This window comes from Corvus cornix, chromosome 1 (assembly GCF_000738735.6).
Source record: "Corvus cornix cornix isolate S_Up_H32 chromosome 1, ASM73873v5, whole genome shotgun sequence".
In the NCBI taxonomy this organism is placed as follows: domain Eukaryota; kingdom Metazoa; phylum Chordata; class Aves; order Passeriformes; family Corvidae; genus Corvus; species Corvus cornix.
Window position 1 is genome coordinate 49822021 of NC_046332.1, and position 17270 is coordinate 49839290.

The 17270-nt window shown below is 41.5% G+C and overlaps 1 protein-coding gene across 1 annotated transcript; it reads left to right on the plus strand.

Moving 5' to 3' along the window:
* Positions 1 to 649: 649 nt before the first annotated feature.
* Positions 650 to 16994, plus strand: RFC3 (replication factor C subunit 3). Its single transcript, XM_039566436.1, is given in 10 exon segments — positions 650 to 700; positions 702 to 752; positions 1899 to 2036; positions 3184 to 3251; positions 4912 to 5009; positions 5294 to 5475; positions 5722 to 5858; positions 5986 to 6084; positions 7463 to 7532; positions 9204 to 16994. Coding segments are annotated over 10 exon segments (1071 nt in total). The 5' UTR covers positions 650 to 664; the 3' UTR covers positions 9396 to 16994.
* Positions 16995 to 17270: the final 276 nt, after the last annotated feature.

Sequence of the window (17270 nt, forward strand, 5' to 3'; positions counted from 1 at the left end):
TCTGATTGTAAACTCCCTTGACCAAGTCGTTACAGTCTTAAGCTGCTCCAGGTGAGGTTTGGCTCAGACACTATGAGGAATTTCTTCACAGAATGGGAGATTAGACATTGGAATGGGCTGCCCAGGGAGGCGGTGGAGTCACCATCCCGTGGAGGCGTTTAAGGAAAGACTGGATGGCACTCAGTGCCATGGTCTGGTTGAGTTGGTGGTGCTGGGTCATAGGTTGGACTTGATGACCTCAGAGTCTTTTCCAACCTAACTGATTCTGTGATTCCTTGAAGTGAGCCGGAAAAGGAAAGATTTCGGATGGGGCTCGGAGGGTTCGCTGCCCCGACGGGGAGCCGGCGTGCTGGCTGGGTCTGGCGGGCAGAGTTAAATTCCTGCGCAGTGCCTGGTAAGGGGCTCTTTGGTCAAAGCCCTCAGGGAACGCAGTGGCAGCCGCTGCCAGGCCTCAGCGGTGTGTCTCTCCCTCCGGAAAGGGAAACCCCCCAGCTCTGGCGTGGCCCGGGCGGGCGGCGCTGCCCAGGCCGGGCTGGGGCGCGGCCGCCGCGCTTCGCTGGGGGAGCCGGGGGGGCGGGGCCGCCGCCGCCGCCGGAGTTTGTCCCTTGGCGGCCGCCGTACGGGGCGCGTTTGCCTCCGCCGGGCCGCGGGCTTTTGGAGCGCCATGAGCCTGTGGGCGGACAAGCACCGGCCCGGAGCCCCTCGCCCGCCTCGACTTCCACCGCGAGCAGGCAGCGCGGCTCCGCAACCTGGTCAGTGAGGCACGGGCTCTGCCCGGCGCCGCCGCGCTCCGGTGGCCTCCCCGCCGGGCTCTGCCCGGGGGCCCCGCGGACTCCAGGTCCTCTCGGTCCTCTCCTCCCCGTAGCGAGAATCCCCCCGGAGTCGGCATTGCGCCTGAATAAGGGGAAAAACTTTACTGTGCGGGTGACCGAGCACTGGAACAGATTGCTCAGACGGGCCGTGAAGTCTCCGTCACTGGAGAGAGTCAGGAACCATCTGGATGCAATCCTATACCCTGTGCTCTGGGATGACCCTGCTTGAGCAGGGAGGTTGGGCCACTATGGTCCCCAACCTGACCCATGCTGTAATTGGGATTCCGGGCCCGTAACGCTGCTCCTGTGCGGCCGGGATCAGGAGCTTTCCCTCCGTGCAGGCCCTGGCCTTCCGAGGAGCGTCCGTGCCGCGGGAAGGTGTCCCGGCATCGCGCCCTGCTTGGGAGCGAGGCCTTGATGCCGAGGGAAAAGCTGCGAGGGAATCACTCTTTCAGGAGTGGTGTGCACATGTTCTTCCTGCTGGTTTCAGTGTCCCTGGGAACAGGGCTTGGCTTGTTTGCCTAAAGTTAGCAGAAATTCTGAAGGTGCGCAGCTGGGAATGAAAGGACTGCTTTTCCTGCCAGATGTGCCGACTGGCACATTCACTTTCTCAGGGATTAGTGATGTCTAACTAGCATAAGTGCTAACTGGGGGGTATGGTCAGATGTGCTCCAAGTCATGCTTTTTGGCTTTTCAGGAAATAAACTCCTGAATATATATATGTATCTGCTTAAGACTTTGTTTCAAACCTTTTTCCGTGTGTTTCTAACCTTTTTCCTGTGTGTTTCTTGCAGCTGTCACTTTAGTAACCATGGGAAGCATATAAATGCTGAAGTGGGGTTTTGTAGTTGGTTTTCTTGAGGTATTTTTCGAGCAGTGAGGTGTTTGAAGTTAAATGAGTTGCACATGGCCTTCAGAAATATATGGTGTTCTATAGGAAATGTTGCTGCAGGAAAGGATTTCAGCAGTTTTAATTCTAGGTGCTAGAAAAGTCATTTAATGTACACTTGGGTGAAAATGGAAGGATAAATGCTTTTATAAGGAAAATACCTTTGTAGCTAACTGATCTTGTTGCTTTTTGTTCAGGTTCAATGTGGTGACTTTCCTCATCTGTTGGTGTATGGACCATCAGGAGCTGGAAAAAAGACAAGAATAATGTGTTTGTTAAGGGAATTATATGGTGCAGGAGTGGAAAAACTGAGGATTGAGCATCAGAGTATAACGGTAAAAAAAATAAGTCTCCCATCTGCTGTGAAGTAATGTGCAAATACTGACATATTTCTGTTGTGAGGCCTTTGTATTTATTTGAGTTTTAAAAATTAATTTTTTATTTTGCTCTCAATCTCTTCAACCTTTTTTATGTAATTAATCATACTAGTTTGGTTATATGAACAAATTATTTTCCAGATGTTCTTTAGTGGGGTTCTGTTGTTTTCTGTGCCTGTTTGGCTGTTCATGTGGTGTGGTTTTTATTGTTCAGGGTGGCTTTTTTTATTTATTGTTTACAGTTCAATTTCGACAATAACATCTCTTGTGGTAAACTAGCTCTTAATTAAATGTTAATACTCTCATTTGTCTGTAAAAATAAAGGTAATTTTTTAGATTTTTTAGCACTGGTTTTTGCATATATGCAGGTTTTAGCTTGTTTTCTCATTTTCATAGTGACAGCTTTAGCATTAGCAAAAACAGAAAATCAATTTAAATTCTCTCTGCCCTGGTCTTAGGCATTTAAGTGTTTATTATTAAAAGGCTTTATTGCCTCCTTCTTGCTGTGGAAGGCTTGACCAGCAAGGGATTATCAAGTTTTATTGATAAATAGGTTATTTAATGTTTGCCTTTTAGTTCTCAGTGCTGGAACAAATAATATTCTTAGACTGAATGCTAGAAATAGAGAATATACTTAACTGTTCTGACCCAAATTCAACGGTGATATAAATACTAGTGTTTTCTGCAAACAAAGTATAGACTTGAAGTCCTTTGAGAACAGAAGTAAATAGCTTCTTTGGGCTTGTCCAGTGGTTTTGCCTTCAAACCTTTTCTTTGGGTGGACATAGAGTCACTTCTGATGAACGGCTGATTCCATTAATGAGATTTCTTTGACAAAGCTCTGGAGTAACTGGAGTTTGCAATAACACATTCTAGGTGGTGCTATCATAGTCATTGCTGTTGCTATTTTACAGGCTGGATGATGTGTCAGCCCCCTTTTTTTCGCTTTGGAGGAGGGGCTGGGACCATAGGAGATAACCAAGTCTATGTCTCAGGAGTTCTTTGATCTCTGAGATTCTTGGTTTACCTGTGCCTTAGCCAGTTGTAAGCTGTAAGAGATTTTTAGGACGCTTTCTGAAACTTAATGCACTTATTTTGTATGCAGACACCTTCTAAGAAGAAGATTGAAATTAGTACCATTGCGAGTAATTATCACCTTGAAGTTAACCCAAGGTAAGTGTGCAGTAAAAGTGGCTCACTTCAAAGGTAAGCCACTGACCATGTTGTGAGTGCCTTCAGCCTGGAGGTACGAGGGACTGATTGCCTGATTTGTTGCCTGAGCAAGTCAGATAATGGTTTATGGGTTTGGTCTGCAAATGAGAGCAGGGAGAGGATTTTTAATTGAACAACTCTAAGTGAACAAAAATTTGGGTTGCTGTATAAAGGCAATAACGTTGTGTTTAATGTGCTACATAAGCATGTTGATGTTGAGGACTGGGTAAGAGAAACAATTCTGGATTCACAGATTTCACCATTTCAGTTGAAATTTAGAACTTGTATTGCAACTAACACCTCCATATTGTTAGTTCTCTCACAAATACAAAAATAAAGGAATTTGGAAAGTAAGCAAGGTTTACCCAATAACTCTCCGAATAAAGTGTTTGGAGCATGGGAAAGATCACCACAAAATACTGTGGATCCTGTGTTGATTGAGGTCAGATGTTGATTTAAACAACAGAAGCTCTAGTGGGAGCTGTCTACATCTTCTTTGGCAGTTGTGAAATTGCTGGTGATAGTTCCCAGACCCAAAGTAAATATTTGTATTTACCTGAAACCTCATAATGTTGCTTTAAATCACAATGAGAGAATGTCATTGTGTACTGGGAGGTGTTGGTTACTGCTAAACCTTAGCTCATGCTGCCTTGCTTTTTGGAAGTTACTCTACTGTGCCAGGTCTCCTTTAAAAGTTTGTTCTGCAGGTAATCTCTTTATTGATTAGTAAGTATCTGCTGGTGTTCTAATACAAACACAAGTAATTATTAGTTAATTGCCAATAAAAGCTGAGACTTATTGGTAATCACCGTTTTGAATCTGTCATTTTGGTGATACCAAATGTGTGACCATTCAGTCTTCAGCTCTGATAGCCTGACACTACCAACACTTTTCCCGTTCCTCTGTATAGAGTTCTTAGAGCTAGAAACATAAAATAATGGTATTTCAATTTTAAATACAAAAGTGCTGAGTTTTGATTAAGAATTAATATCCTGATTCATAGGCTTTAAGTGATGAAGCAATTGTCACATTTATGTGTGGCCAGACAGTAAACCTCTGTTCTGTGCAATGGCCTGTGAAGTTTGACTGAATCATAACACAGTGAAGTCAAGTGCATCTCAAGTAACATGGAGTGGGATGAGTGGCTAACAAGGGAGAGGAAATTAATTTCTGGGAAGGACTCTGCAGAACAAACCCCAGCATTTACATCAGTCTTTTGAGTCAGGCATCCTATTATGTGGTTAGACTTAATTGTTCTTTTCCATAATGTGTAAAAAGGTTCACATTGTGTGTCCTTGTTCAAATTGTAGGTAACAAAAGTTGAGATTTATTGTCTGAAGAAAATAAATTCTATTTTAATGACTTAATAAAACATTTGACAGTGGTTTTACTATGTTTGAATACAGTGCTGTTAATCTAGTTGTGCCTGCATAAGCTTTGGGTTGTTTTTATTATAGAGGGGATAACTTTCAATGATGTGTATGTGTATTAGCTTAATTCTAACTCAGCAGCTTCTGAATTCTTTTGGCATTCTTGCTCATTCAGTTGACCTAAGGAAGATGTATTTTATATGCAATATAAAGTTGTTTTAAAACAAGATTTATTCAAACTCCGGGTACAGTGACGCGGGAAACAATGACCGTGTGGTAATTCAGGAGCTCTTGAAGACAGTGGCACAGTCCCAACAGCTTGAGACAAGTACTCAACGGGATTTTAAAGGTGAGTAAAACAGTTAAAACCAGTCAAAATGCTTTTTAAATGTGGGGTTTTTTTCAGAGATTTCAGTTCACCGTTTTGTTTGTACCTGTATATTGCATGAAGGTTGTGCAGTCAAAAAGGCACACAGGTTATCTTAATCTCTATTTGTCTGCCTATGGAACCATGCTGCCCTTACTATGTGTTACCACTTATTTTGGTATTATTGCTTGTATGTCAAAAGTATTTTTTTCTTAGAAAGATTTGATATTAATACAAAACCCCACTATGTTTAATCCTTTTTTCAGTGGTGCTGTTAACAGAAGTTGACAAACTCACTAAAGATGCTCAGCATGCTTTGCGAAGAACAATGGAGAAGTACATGGCGACCTGCAGGTTGATCCTGTGCTGCAACTCAATGTCAAAAATTATAGGGCCCATTCAAAGCAGATGCCTGGCTGTACGAGTGCCTGCTCCCAGCATTGAAGATGTATGTTGAAACAGAAGCAAAAAAAGTTACTTAAAAATTCTTGTTAGATAAGTTCTTGCTGTGGACTTATGAAATATTTTAGTTTCACATAATGACTTAGTTTTCCTTTGTGTTGGATGATTTGCCAAGCATGGCTTATGAAAGACTGGTCCATCTCTGGTCCAGAAATCTTTCTAACAGGAGAATCTATAGGTGCTGAACAGTTTTGCTAAGTGTTGTATTCCCTGCTATCTGTTTTCTGTCCAGATCTGCCATGTCTTGTCCAGTGTGTGTAAGAAAGAAGGCCTGACTCTTCCTCAGGAACTGGCTCAAAGGATTGCAGAGAAATCTGGCAGGAACCTTCGGAAAGCACTGCTTATGTGTGAGTCCTGCAGAGTACAACAGTAAGTCACTGCAAAGATTAATGTAAATTATACTGTCAGACACATAAATGACCTTGCTTTTAAGGCCTTGTTAAAATAGGTAACAATTTGCTTTGATTGTAATTTCTAAAAAGATACTATTTTGTAGGTATCCTTTTACTGCTGATCAAGACATTCCTGAGATGGACTGGGAAGTTTATTTGAGAGAAACTGCAAATGCTATTGTTGGTCAACAGACACCACAAAGGTAGGTGAATGCTCATGTTTAGCGATATAAATTATGCTTTTGGTGTACTCTGCAACCTAAATAAAAAAGTGGTATTCAAAATTGTGAGTCTTTAGTTGTGTGTAATTTTCTGTTATTTCTGCTGGAGCTGGTACTTTGCAGCCAGAGGAGTTGAGCCTTAAAATTGCCAGAGAAGGCTGAATGAGTGTCAGGAACTGAAAAACTTGTTTTTCCCTGTTGAAGCTTAGTAATCAAAAGTGAGCATAGACTCAGTTGCATGTTGTATTTTCTGTCTTTTTTGGTGGGGGGATGGTGGGTGGGTGTGGTTCTGTTTGTTTGTTTTACTTAAAGTTTTTCTTTGACCATCTTTAGCATAATTATGTTTGTAAAAAGAACTGAAAGTGAGAAATCATTGCTTTTTTTTAGCACATCAGGAGATGACCCCTGTGTCCATCTCAGTATCATATCCACAGTCTGATCCTTTTAGTCTGTTCCATGTATTACTTGCTTGAGATGTCACTTAATTTAAATGCTTGTAGCATCTGACCTCCTGTTATCAAAAGCTGAGCATTGGCTAATTGTGTCAGTTCTGCCACCTAATTGTCTTACCCCTTTTTATAAACAATGAAGACAGAAAAACAGCATGAAGGAACTCTCTGGCTCTAATAAATTGTTTATGTCTCCTCACTAGTCTTAAGCATGAATAATAACTTAGATATGAAGAAGAATTAAAGGGAAACAATCCTGAGGCAAGTTATAATAGCCTTGTAGCTTCTAGATTAACTGAGACCATTGTAACTAGAGTATGTGTCGTTTATCTTTTGAATAAAAGGTGATAGAGCCTTTGAATTGAAATTGACTCATGCAATTCTTTTGGCTTTAAAATAACACACAAAACCAAAAGAAGAAAGGAAACTTTGCTTGGATTGCTGTGGGAAGAGATGGAATAAAGTTGAGTTACAAGCTGTAAAACCTGCCTGCAGAGGCACATGGCAGCACAAAGGAGCACATGGCAGCACACAGAGAGGCTTGTCTGCACCAGACCCTGGGGAGAGGAGGTGTCACACGGCAGAGCCCTACGGAGAGGAGCCTGCCGGGATCTGACTGACAGGTGAACAGCGAGTGATCATCCCACAGAAGGACATTGAGAAAGTGTGCTGCTGATGTGGCAATGTGGGATAGGTCACGCCATATATAGAAATACTGTGCCTTAGAAAAGTGTATAAAACCAACTCACTGCTTTGAATAAACGATTCAGATCCCCTGCTGGTCTGGGTCCGTGCTTCAATCGCCAACAGATTGCCTGTTTTCCTGCAGTGTATTTCACTAACAGTGAAAACACATAAGTCAGTATGCTTTGGGGTCATACTTGTCATATTTTGTGGTGTCTTTCCAACAGGCTTTTAGAAGTCCGTGGACGGCTTTATGAACTCCTGACACACTGCATCCCTCCTGAGATTATAATGAAGGTAATTCAACTATCTAGCTCTTAATGTGTTACAAATTTTAATGCTGTGGCAGTCTCAACTAAAGCTTTTTAAAAAAAATACACCAAAACATCACAAATTATCCAAATACTGATGAATAGCTGTGTCCTTTCCAAACAGACTAAAATTTGTTCTGTGGTCAAAGAACAATGGCATCATAGCTGAGTAAAAATAAAAGAGGACATTCTTAGTCCCCTTGACTTCTCCGGCCTTCTCAGTGACTATATTAAATGTAGATATATTTTACTGTATCCAGAGAATGTCAGCAAAGCTGGTGAGGGGTCTGGAGCACAAGTCCAATGAGGGGCTGAGGGAGCTGGGATTGTTTAGCCTGGAGGAAAGGAGGCTCAGGGGACCTTACTGCTCTCTACAACTGCCTGAAAGGAGGTTTTAGCAAACTCAGGATTGGTCTCTTCTTCCGGGCATCTAGCAATAGGATGAGAGGAAATGGCCTCAAGCTGTGCCAGGGAAGGTTCAAGTTGGATATTAGGAAAATTTTTTTCACTGAAAGAGTGGTTAAACATTGGAACAGGCTGCCGAGGGAAGAGGTGGTGTTGCCATCCCCAAAGGTGTTAAAAAAATGAGTAGACATGGCACTTTGTGGGCATGGAGCTGTTTGGCTAAAGGTTGTACTTGATGATCTTGGTGGTCTCGCAGAGCCTTAACAATTATATGAGTCTATGGGCTAATCTTGATATGATTTGTTTTCTTTTGTAAAAGTTTTGTTGTTGTAAGTTCAGTATTTGCTATGCCTTTGTGGAAAGGTCTTCTGAAGGATGCTAGGCCAGCAGGACTGTTCAAAGATAGATGTCACCTTGGGAGGAAAAAAGCAAGTGGGATGTGCCGTTTTTATTTTAAGCAGGATGAAAGGATGGTGAAGACAGCTGGAGCAGAACAAAGATCAAAAATAATGTTTGCAACTTAACCTAGTAATGTTTGCTTTGTCTTCAGACATAATTTCTTTTCACATTAACTAATTTCTGTCTGCTTTCTGGTGGTTCTGGTACTTAGACGTTTCTTTAACCTTCTTTTCTTACAGTAGGTTAGTGGATCCTGCATTGCTGTGCTTTAGAGGAAAGAGGTGCATGTTCTCTACGCACTGCCTCTTGATAAACTTGAAATGGTCTAGAGATACTTCTCACTTAATCCTGGCTCTTTTAATCGAGATGGATTTGCAATGATTTTATTGCTGTCTCTAATCTAAAGTAATGTGTTTTGGGGTTTTATAATGACTAAAGTATTGCAGTCAAGTTGTCTTGTGTGTCTGCATGTAAATATGCTCATAAATACAGACAGAGACACTTAAATTCTAAATAACCCTTTTCTTGTTTTTTTATTAATGTTGTTTCTCTTTGTGCTTGATGCTGTCAAGATAGAAGTTAAGTGGCTTTAATACACTTGCTGTCTTGGTAAGAATTCTCCTCAGGCCGTGTGCCTACATGTAGTAGAGGTTATAGTTTTTGGAAATGGGGTTAATTAATTTTCTTTTATTAAGGCATAAATTATTCCAGTAAGTGATTCTTGAATGTCTTTTCTCTTGGATTAATGAGGGAACTCTCAGTTATAGCTTGGCTATTTTCAGAGAAACAAGGTTAACTTCTTAACAAAAAATACCTAATTTTTCCAATAGTGCCCTGTTTTTTCCCATTTTAGGGTCTCCTGACAGAACTTCTAAATAATTGTGATGGACAACTGAAAGGAGAAGTTGCACAGATGGCAGCCTTCTATGAACACCGCTTGCAACTGGGCAGCAAAGCCATTTATCATCTGGAAGCATTTGTTGCAAAGTTTATGGCAATTTACAAGAAGTTCATGGAGGATGGGCTAGATGACATGATGTTCTAACTGATGCCCAAAGTCATACACAGAATGTTGCATATACATATTCAAAACTGTGATTACCGATAAGTCTCAGCTTTTATTGGTAATTAACTGATAATTACTTGTGTCTGTATTAGAACACCAGCAGATACTCACTAATCAATGCGCAGATTAGCTGAGAACGAGCTTTTAAAGGAGACCTGGCACAGTAGAATAACTTCTAAAAGGCAAGGCAGCATGAGCTAAGGTTTAGCAGTAGCAAAATTCCAATGATATTGCAAATGTCTACTTGTCAGTGCTTGATTACATGTGGGTCTAAGTAAAATATTTTTATTTTACTATTTAATGAAACAATGTTTGTTCAGCTTTAGAAACCAGATGGATTGTTTGACAGCCACAAATCCATCTTTAGATCCATACAAAATGCATTGGCCTTTCAGAAAGACAACACGTTGCCTTGGAAGATGTGTAGGATCAGAGCTGCTTTGCAGTATTTGTAAGCTGACATTAAGAAGAGAGAACACAGATGCTCTGTGCTTGGTTTTTGTTTGTTAATCACAGATGGACAAGGTTGTAAGAAAAAGATTTTTTTTTTTCCTGCGTTCTGCTGAGTTCCAGCTTGAACATGTATGTTCTGCCTGCTGATCTATACATTTTCATGTTTGTCTGGCTTCTTTTTTTAGCCTCACTGTTTTCTCTGGTGTGCTCACACCAAATGTTTTCTGTTTTTTTTTTTTTTTTTACTCTGTAAGCAGTTGCATTGAAATTGTGGATGAGCAGTACTTTTGTGCTGATTATAAATCACATGGAACACCTTGTTTAGAAGGATTATACCTTTACAAAGCAAGTCCACTTGCTGTCTGACACTCTTGGGTTTACCTCAACCTACATACCTGCTCTTCAGGTAAAGTTTATTCCTTTGACTATTTTTTAACAAGGGGCAAAGTTTCAGCTTTTAACAAGTATTTTTTTGCCTCTTAAGCTGATATGGGACGTTTTTGAAATGGCAAAATAAATTGCAGAAAATATGAACAAAAGTGCTGAATTGGTGTTTTACACTGTCTGTGACTACCTAGGTGCATTCATTTGCTTTGATGTAGACATCTTTCAGAAAGGTGGGATATCCCACACACTGTAACACTGAAGGGCACCACTAAAGTTTAAAAAAATCCAAACAAACACAAGCAACAAGAAAAAGTGAAAAAAAACCTCCCAGAATAATAATAACAATAATAATAGAAAACCAATGCTACCTGTGCTGCAAGACTTTCACATGTCATGTCTATGTACTGTGGTACTCTAAAAATTACTCAATTCATGCCCTTTATTACTTCACCATGCTAATTTAGGCTATTACTAGATAGTATTTAAAGCTGAAGTTGATTAAATACTGCTGCTGTTCTCAAGGATATCAGGGTTCCATGTGGGGTGTTAATGCACAGCTTTCATTCAGATTCATTCTCAGTAAGATGGTGCTGTCCTGCTTCATGCTCAACTGGGCTCCTGAAGAAGTAGAATGATGCAAGTTTTTTTCCTTCCATATGCTTGTCACCCAAATCCACAGCACTGGTAACTTGTCATGTTGTGTCTTCACTGTCAAAAGATCCTCGAGAAACATTAAATTAGTCAGTGATAGTGGAAAGGAATACTTAAATTCGTTGCAAAGTAGGCCGCAACTGTAGAGGGGACATAATTACTGCACATAAAAACTGCCCTGCTCTGTCCTGAGCCTCGTCTTTCCTACTGATTTTTAAAAGCTGAACAGTCTTTATGGTTTCCCTACTACTAAAGTATGGTGTGTGGTAAAGTAAAAGCGTGAGTTCAAAGGATGATGAAACACTTCTCCCCCAAAAAGAAACCAACCCCAAAAGCTAATGTGGGAGAAGAGGAATGTATGTAGGGTTTGTGAAATGTGCAGGGGCAGTGTTGCTGTGCAGGGTGGAGAGGCAGGAGCTGTATTGGAGGTTTCTTGTGGCAGAGGAACAACTTGCTCTTTCAAAAGGCCTCAGCAGCTTTGTCTAGGGGTCTGAAACCCCAATATTAGTCTCTCTGTAGGTGTTCTTGCTACTTCTTGAAGTTGCATTTTTATCCTTTTCTACCTGGGATGAATCAAGAGTAGCCAAGGCTGGAAAAAACAGTATAATGACAGGATTTCTGTGAGAGAAGATGGCTATCACTCTTCCTGAGAGCCAGCATTTCCCCCTCCTGACCCTACTTCTATCTCTTGTCTCCCACAGTCTAGAACACAAATTTAAACAAATGGGCACAGTATCTTATAAATCTCTGCACATGTCTTTCCTTGCTAGTAATTTTTGAGGAAATTTTGACTTTGTATCCATAACAGGCTTCAGGGGAAGTGGTCATGCCACCAAGCCTGTCAGAGTTCAAGGAGTGTCAGGATGTTGCTCTGTGTCAAGTGGTTTAGTTTGTCCTGTGAGGAGCACAGAGTTGGATGTGATGATCCTTAGGCGTGACTTCCACCTTGAGAGATTCTGTGATAACGATCAGGAAGTGTTGCGCTTTCTGGGAGTGTTTTAGAGGCTCACTGCCTTAGATGCTGCTTCCCCTCCCTTAGGGATAGTTGCAGCTCTTGCTTAGAGGCAGTGTGATGCAGAACTGAGGTCCTGGGCTCTGCTGGAGGAAGCAGGGACCCTTGAGCTCATGCTGTCAGAAACAAAAAGGAGTTTTCTGCCATTGTTTTCCCCTCATGGGGCTCCCATGCAAATCCTTTTACCAAAAATACAGAACATTAGACTGACAAGCAAGTATCTCCTGGCACAGCTGCCTCTCCAGCCTGGAATAGAATCCCAGAACCTTTTTGGTTGGAAAACACCTCTAAGATTGAGTCCAACTGAGCCTGCACACACACGGCAACAGTGCTGTACTGGACCTACACTGAGCACGGCACACCTGCCTCACAGATCAAACAGAAGAGGCAGTGCAGATAGACTCCTGACTGCTGCCTGGAACAGGACCAACCTCTAGATAATCCATTTCTTCAGCTGATTTCATCTTTTGAGACCTGCTTAGAATTGCTGCTGAATTGGGTGCTGAGAGGATTGCCCTCGCTTTCATCCAGCGACACCTCCTGCTAGCTGGAATTGAAAACTCCAAGCTGCTCCCTCCTACGTGGGACTTAAGCTCTGAATGTGTCTGAGGGGTTGCAGAGGAGGCAGCTTCATGCTAGCACAGAAAGCCAGAGGTGAAACTGGTTTAAAAAACTGATCAAGAAATTAAGGCAGCAACTACTTCTGTTGAAACTTTCTCTGCTCTGCAGAGATCAGCAGTGCAACGGGTGAATGGTGCATTCATACTTGATTTCCTGTCTCTGAAGTCCAAGTGTTAACTCCTGTGAGGAATATTATTAAAACAATTTGATGTCTATTGTTGAATGTACCCTGAAGGCTAATCAGTAGTACGTTGTGTAAGGTGCATGTCAGGAACTAGTTGGATTTCACAGAATGGCTAAGATTAAAATAGTTTGCCATTAACTTCAACACATTGTGAAGTTGGCTCAGTCAATTTTCTCTGTCATCAAAATTGAAATTATTTTCTGTCCAAATTAACCAGGACCCCTGGTACCTATTCCAGGTTTTTGATTTTGTTTTTTTTTTTTTTTCCTTTTTAAAGCAGTGGATGCTTTGCTTGTCTGAAAATTGACCCCAGTAACAGTTAAACATTCCTATAACAAGTTGTCTGTCTTCTAAAGTTGTGTACAGTGTGTGTGCTGAACTTCTGGAAGAATTTGTATTCTCTGTTTCAGCAATCCTGGGGTTAGCAAATACTGTCCCAATCATTTGAGCCTTAAGTAGTGTTTCAGTGGAGCCAGGTTTGGCACCTCTTAAATAGGATCGAGGCACCAGCTAATACAAGCACTTAGTGTCACCACTGACACACTGGTCACACATCTGTGTGTCTCCTAGCAGCCACCACCTCTGTCCTGGCCCCTTCTTGGAGCTATCTCCAGTTCTGTCCCAAGACAGGGAGTAGGTGTTGGTCTTTCTTGTGTGTTTTAACCTCTTTGCAAGCCACTGTATACAGTTATAAAGAATAAATTTTCTGAAGACTGAGCTGGAGACCAACTGAGCTGCTCTCTCTCTGTTGACCTGGTGTGTCCCCATATAATTTTTCTTGGTTTTCCCTGGGACAATATACTGTGCTGTATGAAATGTGATGCTTTTAGTTGGCAGTCTGTGACAGCTAGTGAATGGCACAGTTTCACTATAGCTAAATGTTGCCAATGTGGGCTTTCACTGCAAGCAAGCTGGTGTTCTTTTTTTAAACTTGTGATAGTATGTTCATGTCAAATGATTTGTAATGCCAAAGTATAAAGGCAACACTTAGCTCATTCCTGGTCAAAATGAGATAGGAAAAGCATGCTAGTAAAGCATGTGTTTTGAGAAATCCATGGAATATTTCCCGTGCTTTTTACCACTCACAATCCTTCTGCAAAATGTTGTTTCAGTCTTGAGTGAGAAGGAAGGAAAGAAAATTGGGAGCCCCATCAAAGAGAAGAAAGAAGAATCAGAATGACAAAGCAGGCAAGGACAGATCCTGGGGGAAGACAGGTATACTCATTAATTGTATTTACATTTCAAAGATGAGTTACCTGCGGTGTTCTCAATCATACCCTGCACTTATATTCCCTGCCACACACCATGAATAATAAGTGCACTTCTGAGGAATAGAGGATAGAGTAAGTGACCAGATAGGCTTCTTCCAGTTTTAATTTTGTGGATGATCTTGAGAGGTCAGTACAAATGCCTATGGTAAGTGACAATTTTAGGTCAGTAATTGCTAATTAACACAGAAGGCAAGATGCTGGCTAAGGCACTTTCAGATAGTTCACAGATAGCCTTGCAGGAGCTGATTAACTCAAACGGAATGCCTCCTTAGGTGATAGCTACCAAATGATACTTGGAGCAATTTTTAAAATTAAAAAGGATGAGGGAAAAGCATTTATGAAACTCTTGGCTGACTTTTCTCTGGAGAAAGCATTTTGATAATAAGTGGGGTTAGCTGTTTGCCAATTAGCAGACAATTAGAAGAAAGACATTTACCCAGCGGGCAAACATCTTTTATGATAGATTCACAGTCATCAAACCTGTTTATGCTGAAAGAGGATAAACATTGCTGTGCTCACAGTGACTCAGAGATGTGAGCAGCACTGATTGCTGCTCCTGTGTCACCTTTGCATGGGCTGGATGGGACTCAGTGTGACAGTGCTTAATGTGGTAAGCACAGAACAGAGGACCCCACTCTGTGCTTGTGATCCTGGGGCACAAGCAAGAGCTGTGGACAGTTTCCCAGAGCTCCACAAAAGAAATCAGGAACAGCTCAGCACCTGTCTGTAGAGAAAACAGAAATCTCCAACATGAGGGAATTGTTTGGGACCTGCAAATCAGAAAAAGTGAGAAGACATTGGCTTTATTTATATTAGTATCTGTAAAAGAGATCATCATTGATAGATCAGAGTTAGTATCACACATTGGAAGCTTTTCTGAAATTCTGAAAGTGTCCCTTGGACAGGTATGGCTTCAAATGACCATAAATTCAGAGAGGTGGATGCTGTAAGGTAAAGCAGAGAAAAGAAAAAGGGCAGCAACCTTTCTCCTTGCTTAACAGTGGATTTTCCCACACAGTTTCTACAAAATAGGGATGTGTAGTCAGCACTTCCTGGCAGAAAGGTGGAGGGGATGATGAATCTGTCTAAGGCTGAACTCCTCTCCAAGCTCCTTCCGCGAGCAGTGGAAAGAGAAAAGCAGGTGCTGGATATGAGCTTGCTAAGGTATATTCTGTAGTTCATCCTCTAAAGGAACTGTTCCTTGCCATTAACTCCACAGGCAATAATGCAGCACAAAACTAGACTTATGTACAGATCTACTGACTTGGTGCCTAAATGAAGCTAGAAAAATTGTACCTGTCTATTCTAGAATCCAGTGCAGAACAACAAAGAGCACAAGAGGAAAAGAAATTGGGATCCAGTGCTGCTTAGGAGTGCAGAGCATTTCCCTCCTATATCCCTTGGCACAAGGTAGTGCCTACCCTGCGGACTGCAAATGCAGACTGTGTGGTAGAAATGAAGGAATGCACTCAGTCCTGGTATTGCTACTGGCATCCTAATCAAAACAAGAATTTCAAACAGAGATTATGGCTTTTTAATATTTCTGACATGCATAAATGTGAGGATTTATTAATACATGATCTTTTCAAACAAATACATACTTTTACTTTTTTTCCACTGTGAGGGCCATGTCCAGGAGCAGTTTCTTTTGCAAAAGTCTGAATTTAGTCTGATCCCAAGAACCCCAGAGGCAGCCACTGTGAATGCAAGCTATCCCTTGTGGAAGCAGGTCTAATCCATACCTTAGGCAGAATTTCTCTACAGAAGAAGTGGCCTTTTGCAGTTAATTTCATTCAAAACAAAGACATTAACTCCTTGTTTGAGATGAGCGTTGCTTTTAGAGCCCCTAACAGTTGTCCAGAGATTAAAATTCCTTCCAGCTAGGCTAGCATTGTCCCTGTGACATGGATCTTGTTTGGAAACAGCTGTCATGGAGCAGGTAGATAAGGGTATCAGTATTAGGAGAAATTTAGTGGTGACTCATTGCACCCAAGGGAGGAACTGGAGATGATGAGCACCTTTCATTTAGGGAATGCTGGAACAGGCTAAAACCTTCCAACAGGAGTAGTCGGGTTCAGTTAAAATACCTGTGTTGTTCCAGGAAAAACTGAGTATCAGGTGTGCTTGAGGGCAAGGACTGGCTGCTACCATCAGAGGCATTTTTCTTGTGCAGCATTTGGGTAAACAGCCTGTTGAACCGGGGGAGCAGACATGATGGAGGGGCTCAGAGCTGCAAGGGCCGCCTGAAGATGCACTGAAAAATAGGGAGATGCTGTTAGAGAATGGTGTTAATAATCCCGAGGTTGTTCAGTCCCCGTATGGGCCACTCATTTAAGAGTTGGACTGGATTATCCTTGTATGAAATGAAGGGAATGGTGTCATCAGACCTGCATGGCAGCAACATTTTGTGGCTGAAAATATTTTCTTCACTTGCGCAATGATGCTAACATTAGGGGGAAAAGAGGAGCGCTGCAGAGGCAGTCATTACCGATGGAGGATACTGATTAGCCTATCTAGCTCTTCCACCTGAGAATACAAGATGTGCTATGATGGTACCATGGAAGGAAGTAAAGGAAATGTTATTACAGATATTATATCCAAATTGAATTAAAGCTGCATTGAAAACCAGAGATTACTGCGCTTTTTCATGCTAGGTCTGAAAACATGATATATGTCTGATACTGACAGGCACGTAAAGAACATGCAGGGGCTTATTTCTCAGAAAACAAGTTTGGTCTCTGATGCTGCTTCACAAAACCATGGAAACAAAAGCAGGAAGTAAAATTATGGAGAGACATTAATAAATAAACATTAGCAAAGTAGCTGTGTTGTTTGGGATTATTGTTTATTTTGCTTCCAGATATTTACTTTACATTGCAATCTTTAACAGTAAATTGTTTCAGTTTCTGTATCTATAAAAATCAGGTAATTAAGCTGATCTTTGCAAAAGGTGAATCTGCAGATAAAAGCATTATGTTAATAAATATTTTCTCAGTTGATTTGTGGTCACTGGAACACTTTTCTGTGCTGTGCTCATTCACTGTACAGATTTAAATGAGTTACTAAATCCTTCTGACTTCTAGTTTTATTGACAGGGCGAAAGAGCAATCCTTAAAACATGAAGCTCCCTTTTAAAACTATGTTTTTGAGGGGTCTTGTAGTGGCATACATGGAAGCAAATATCTCTTTGCTTCCTTGGCTGTAGCTGCTACAAGGCAGTGAAAAGATCTCTGGAATGTGACAGTGTCATGAGTTACTGCCTCTGCCACAAGGGC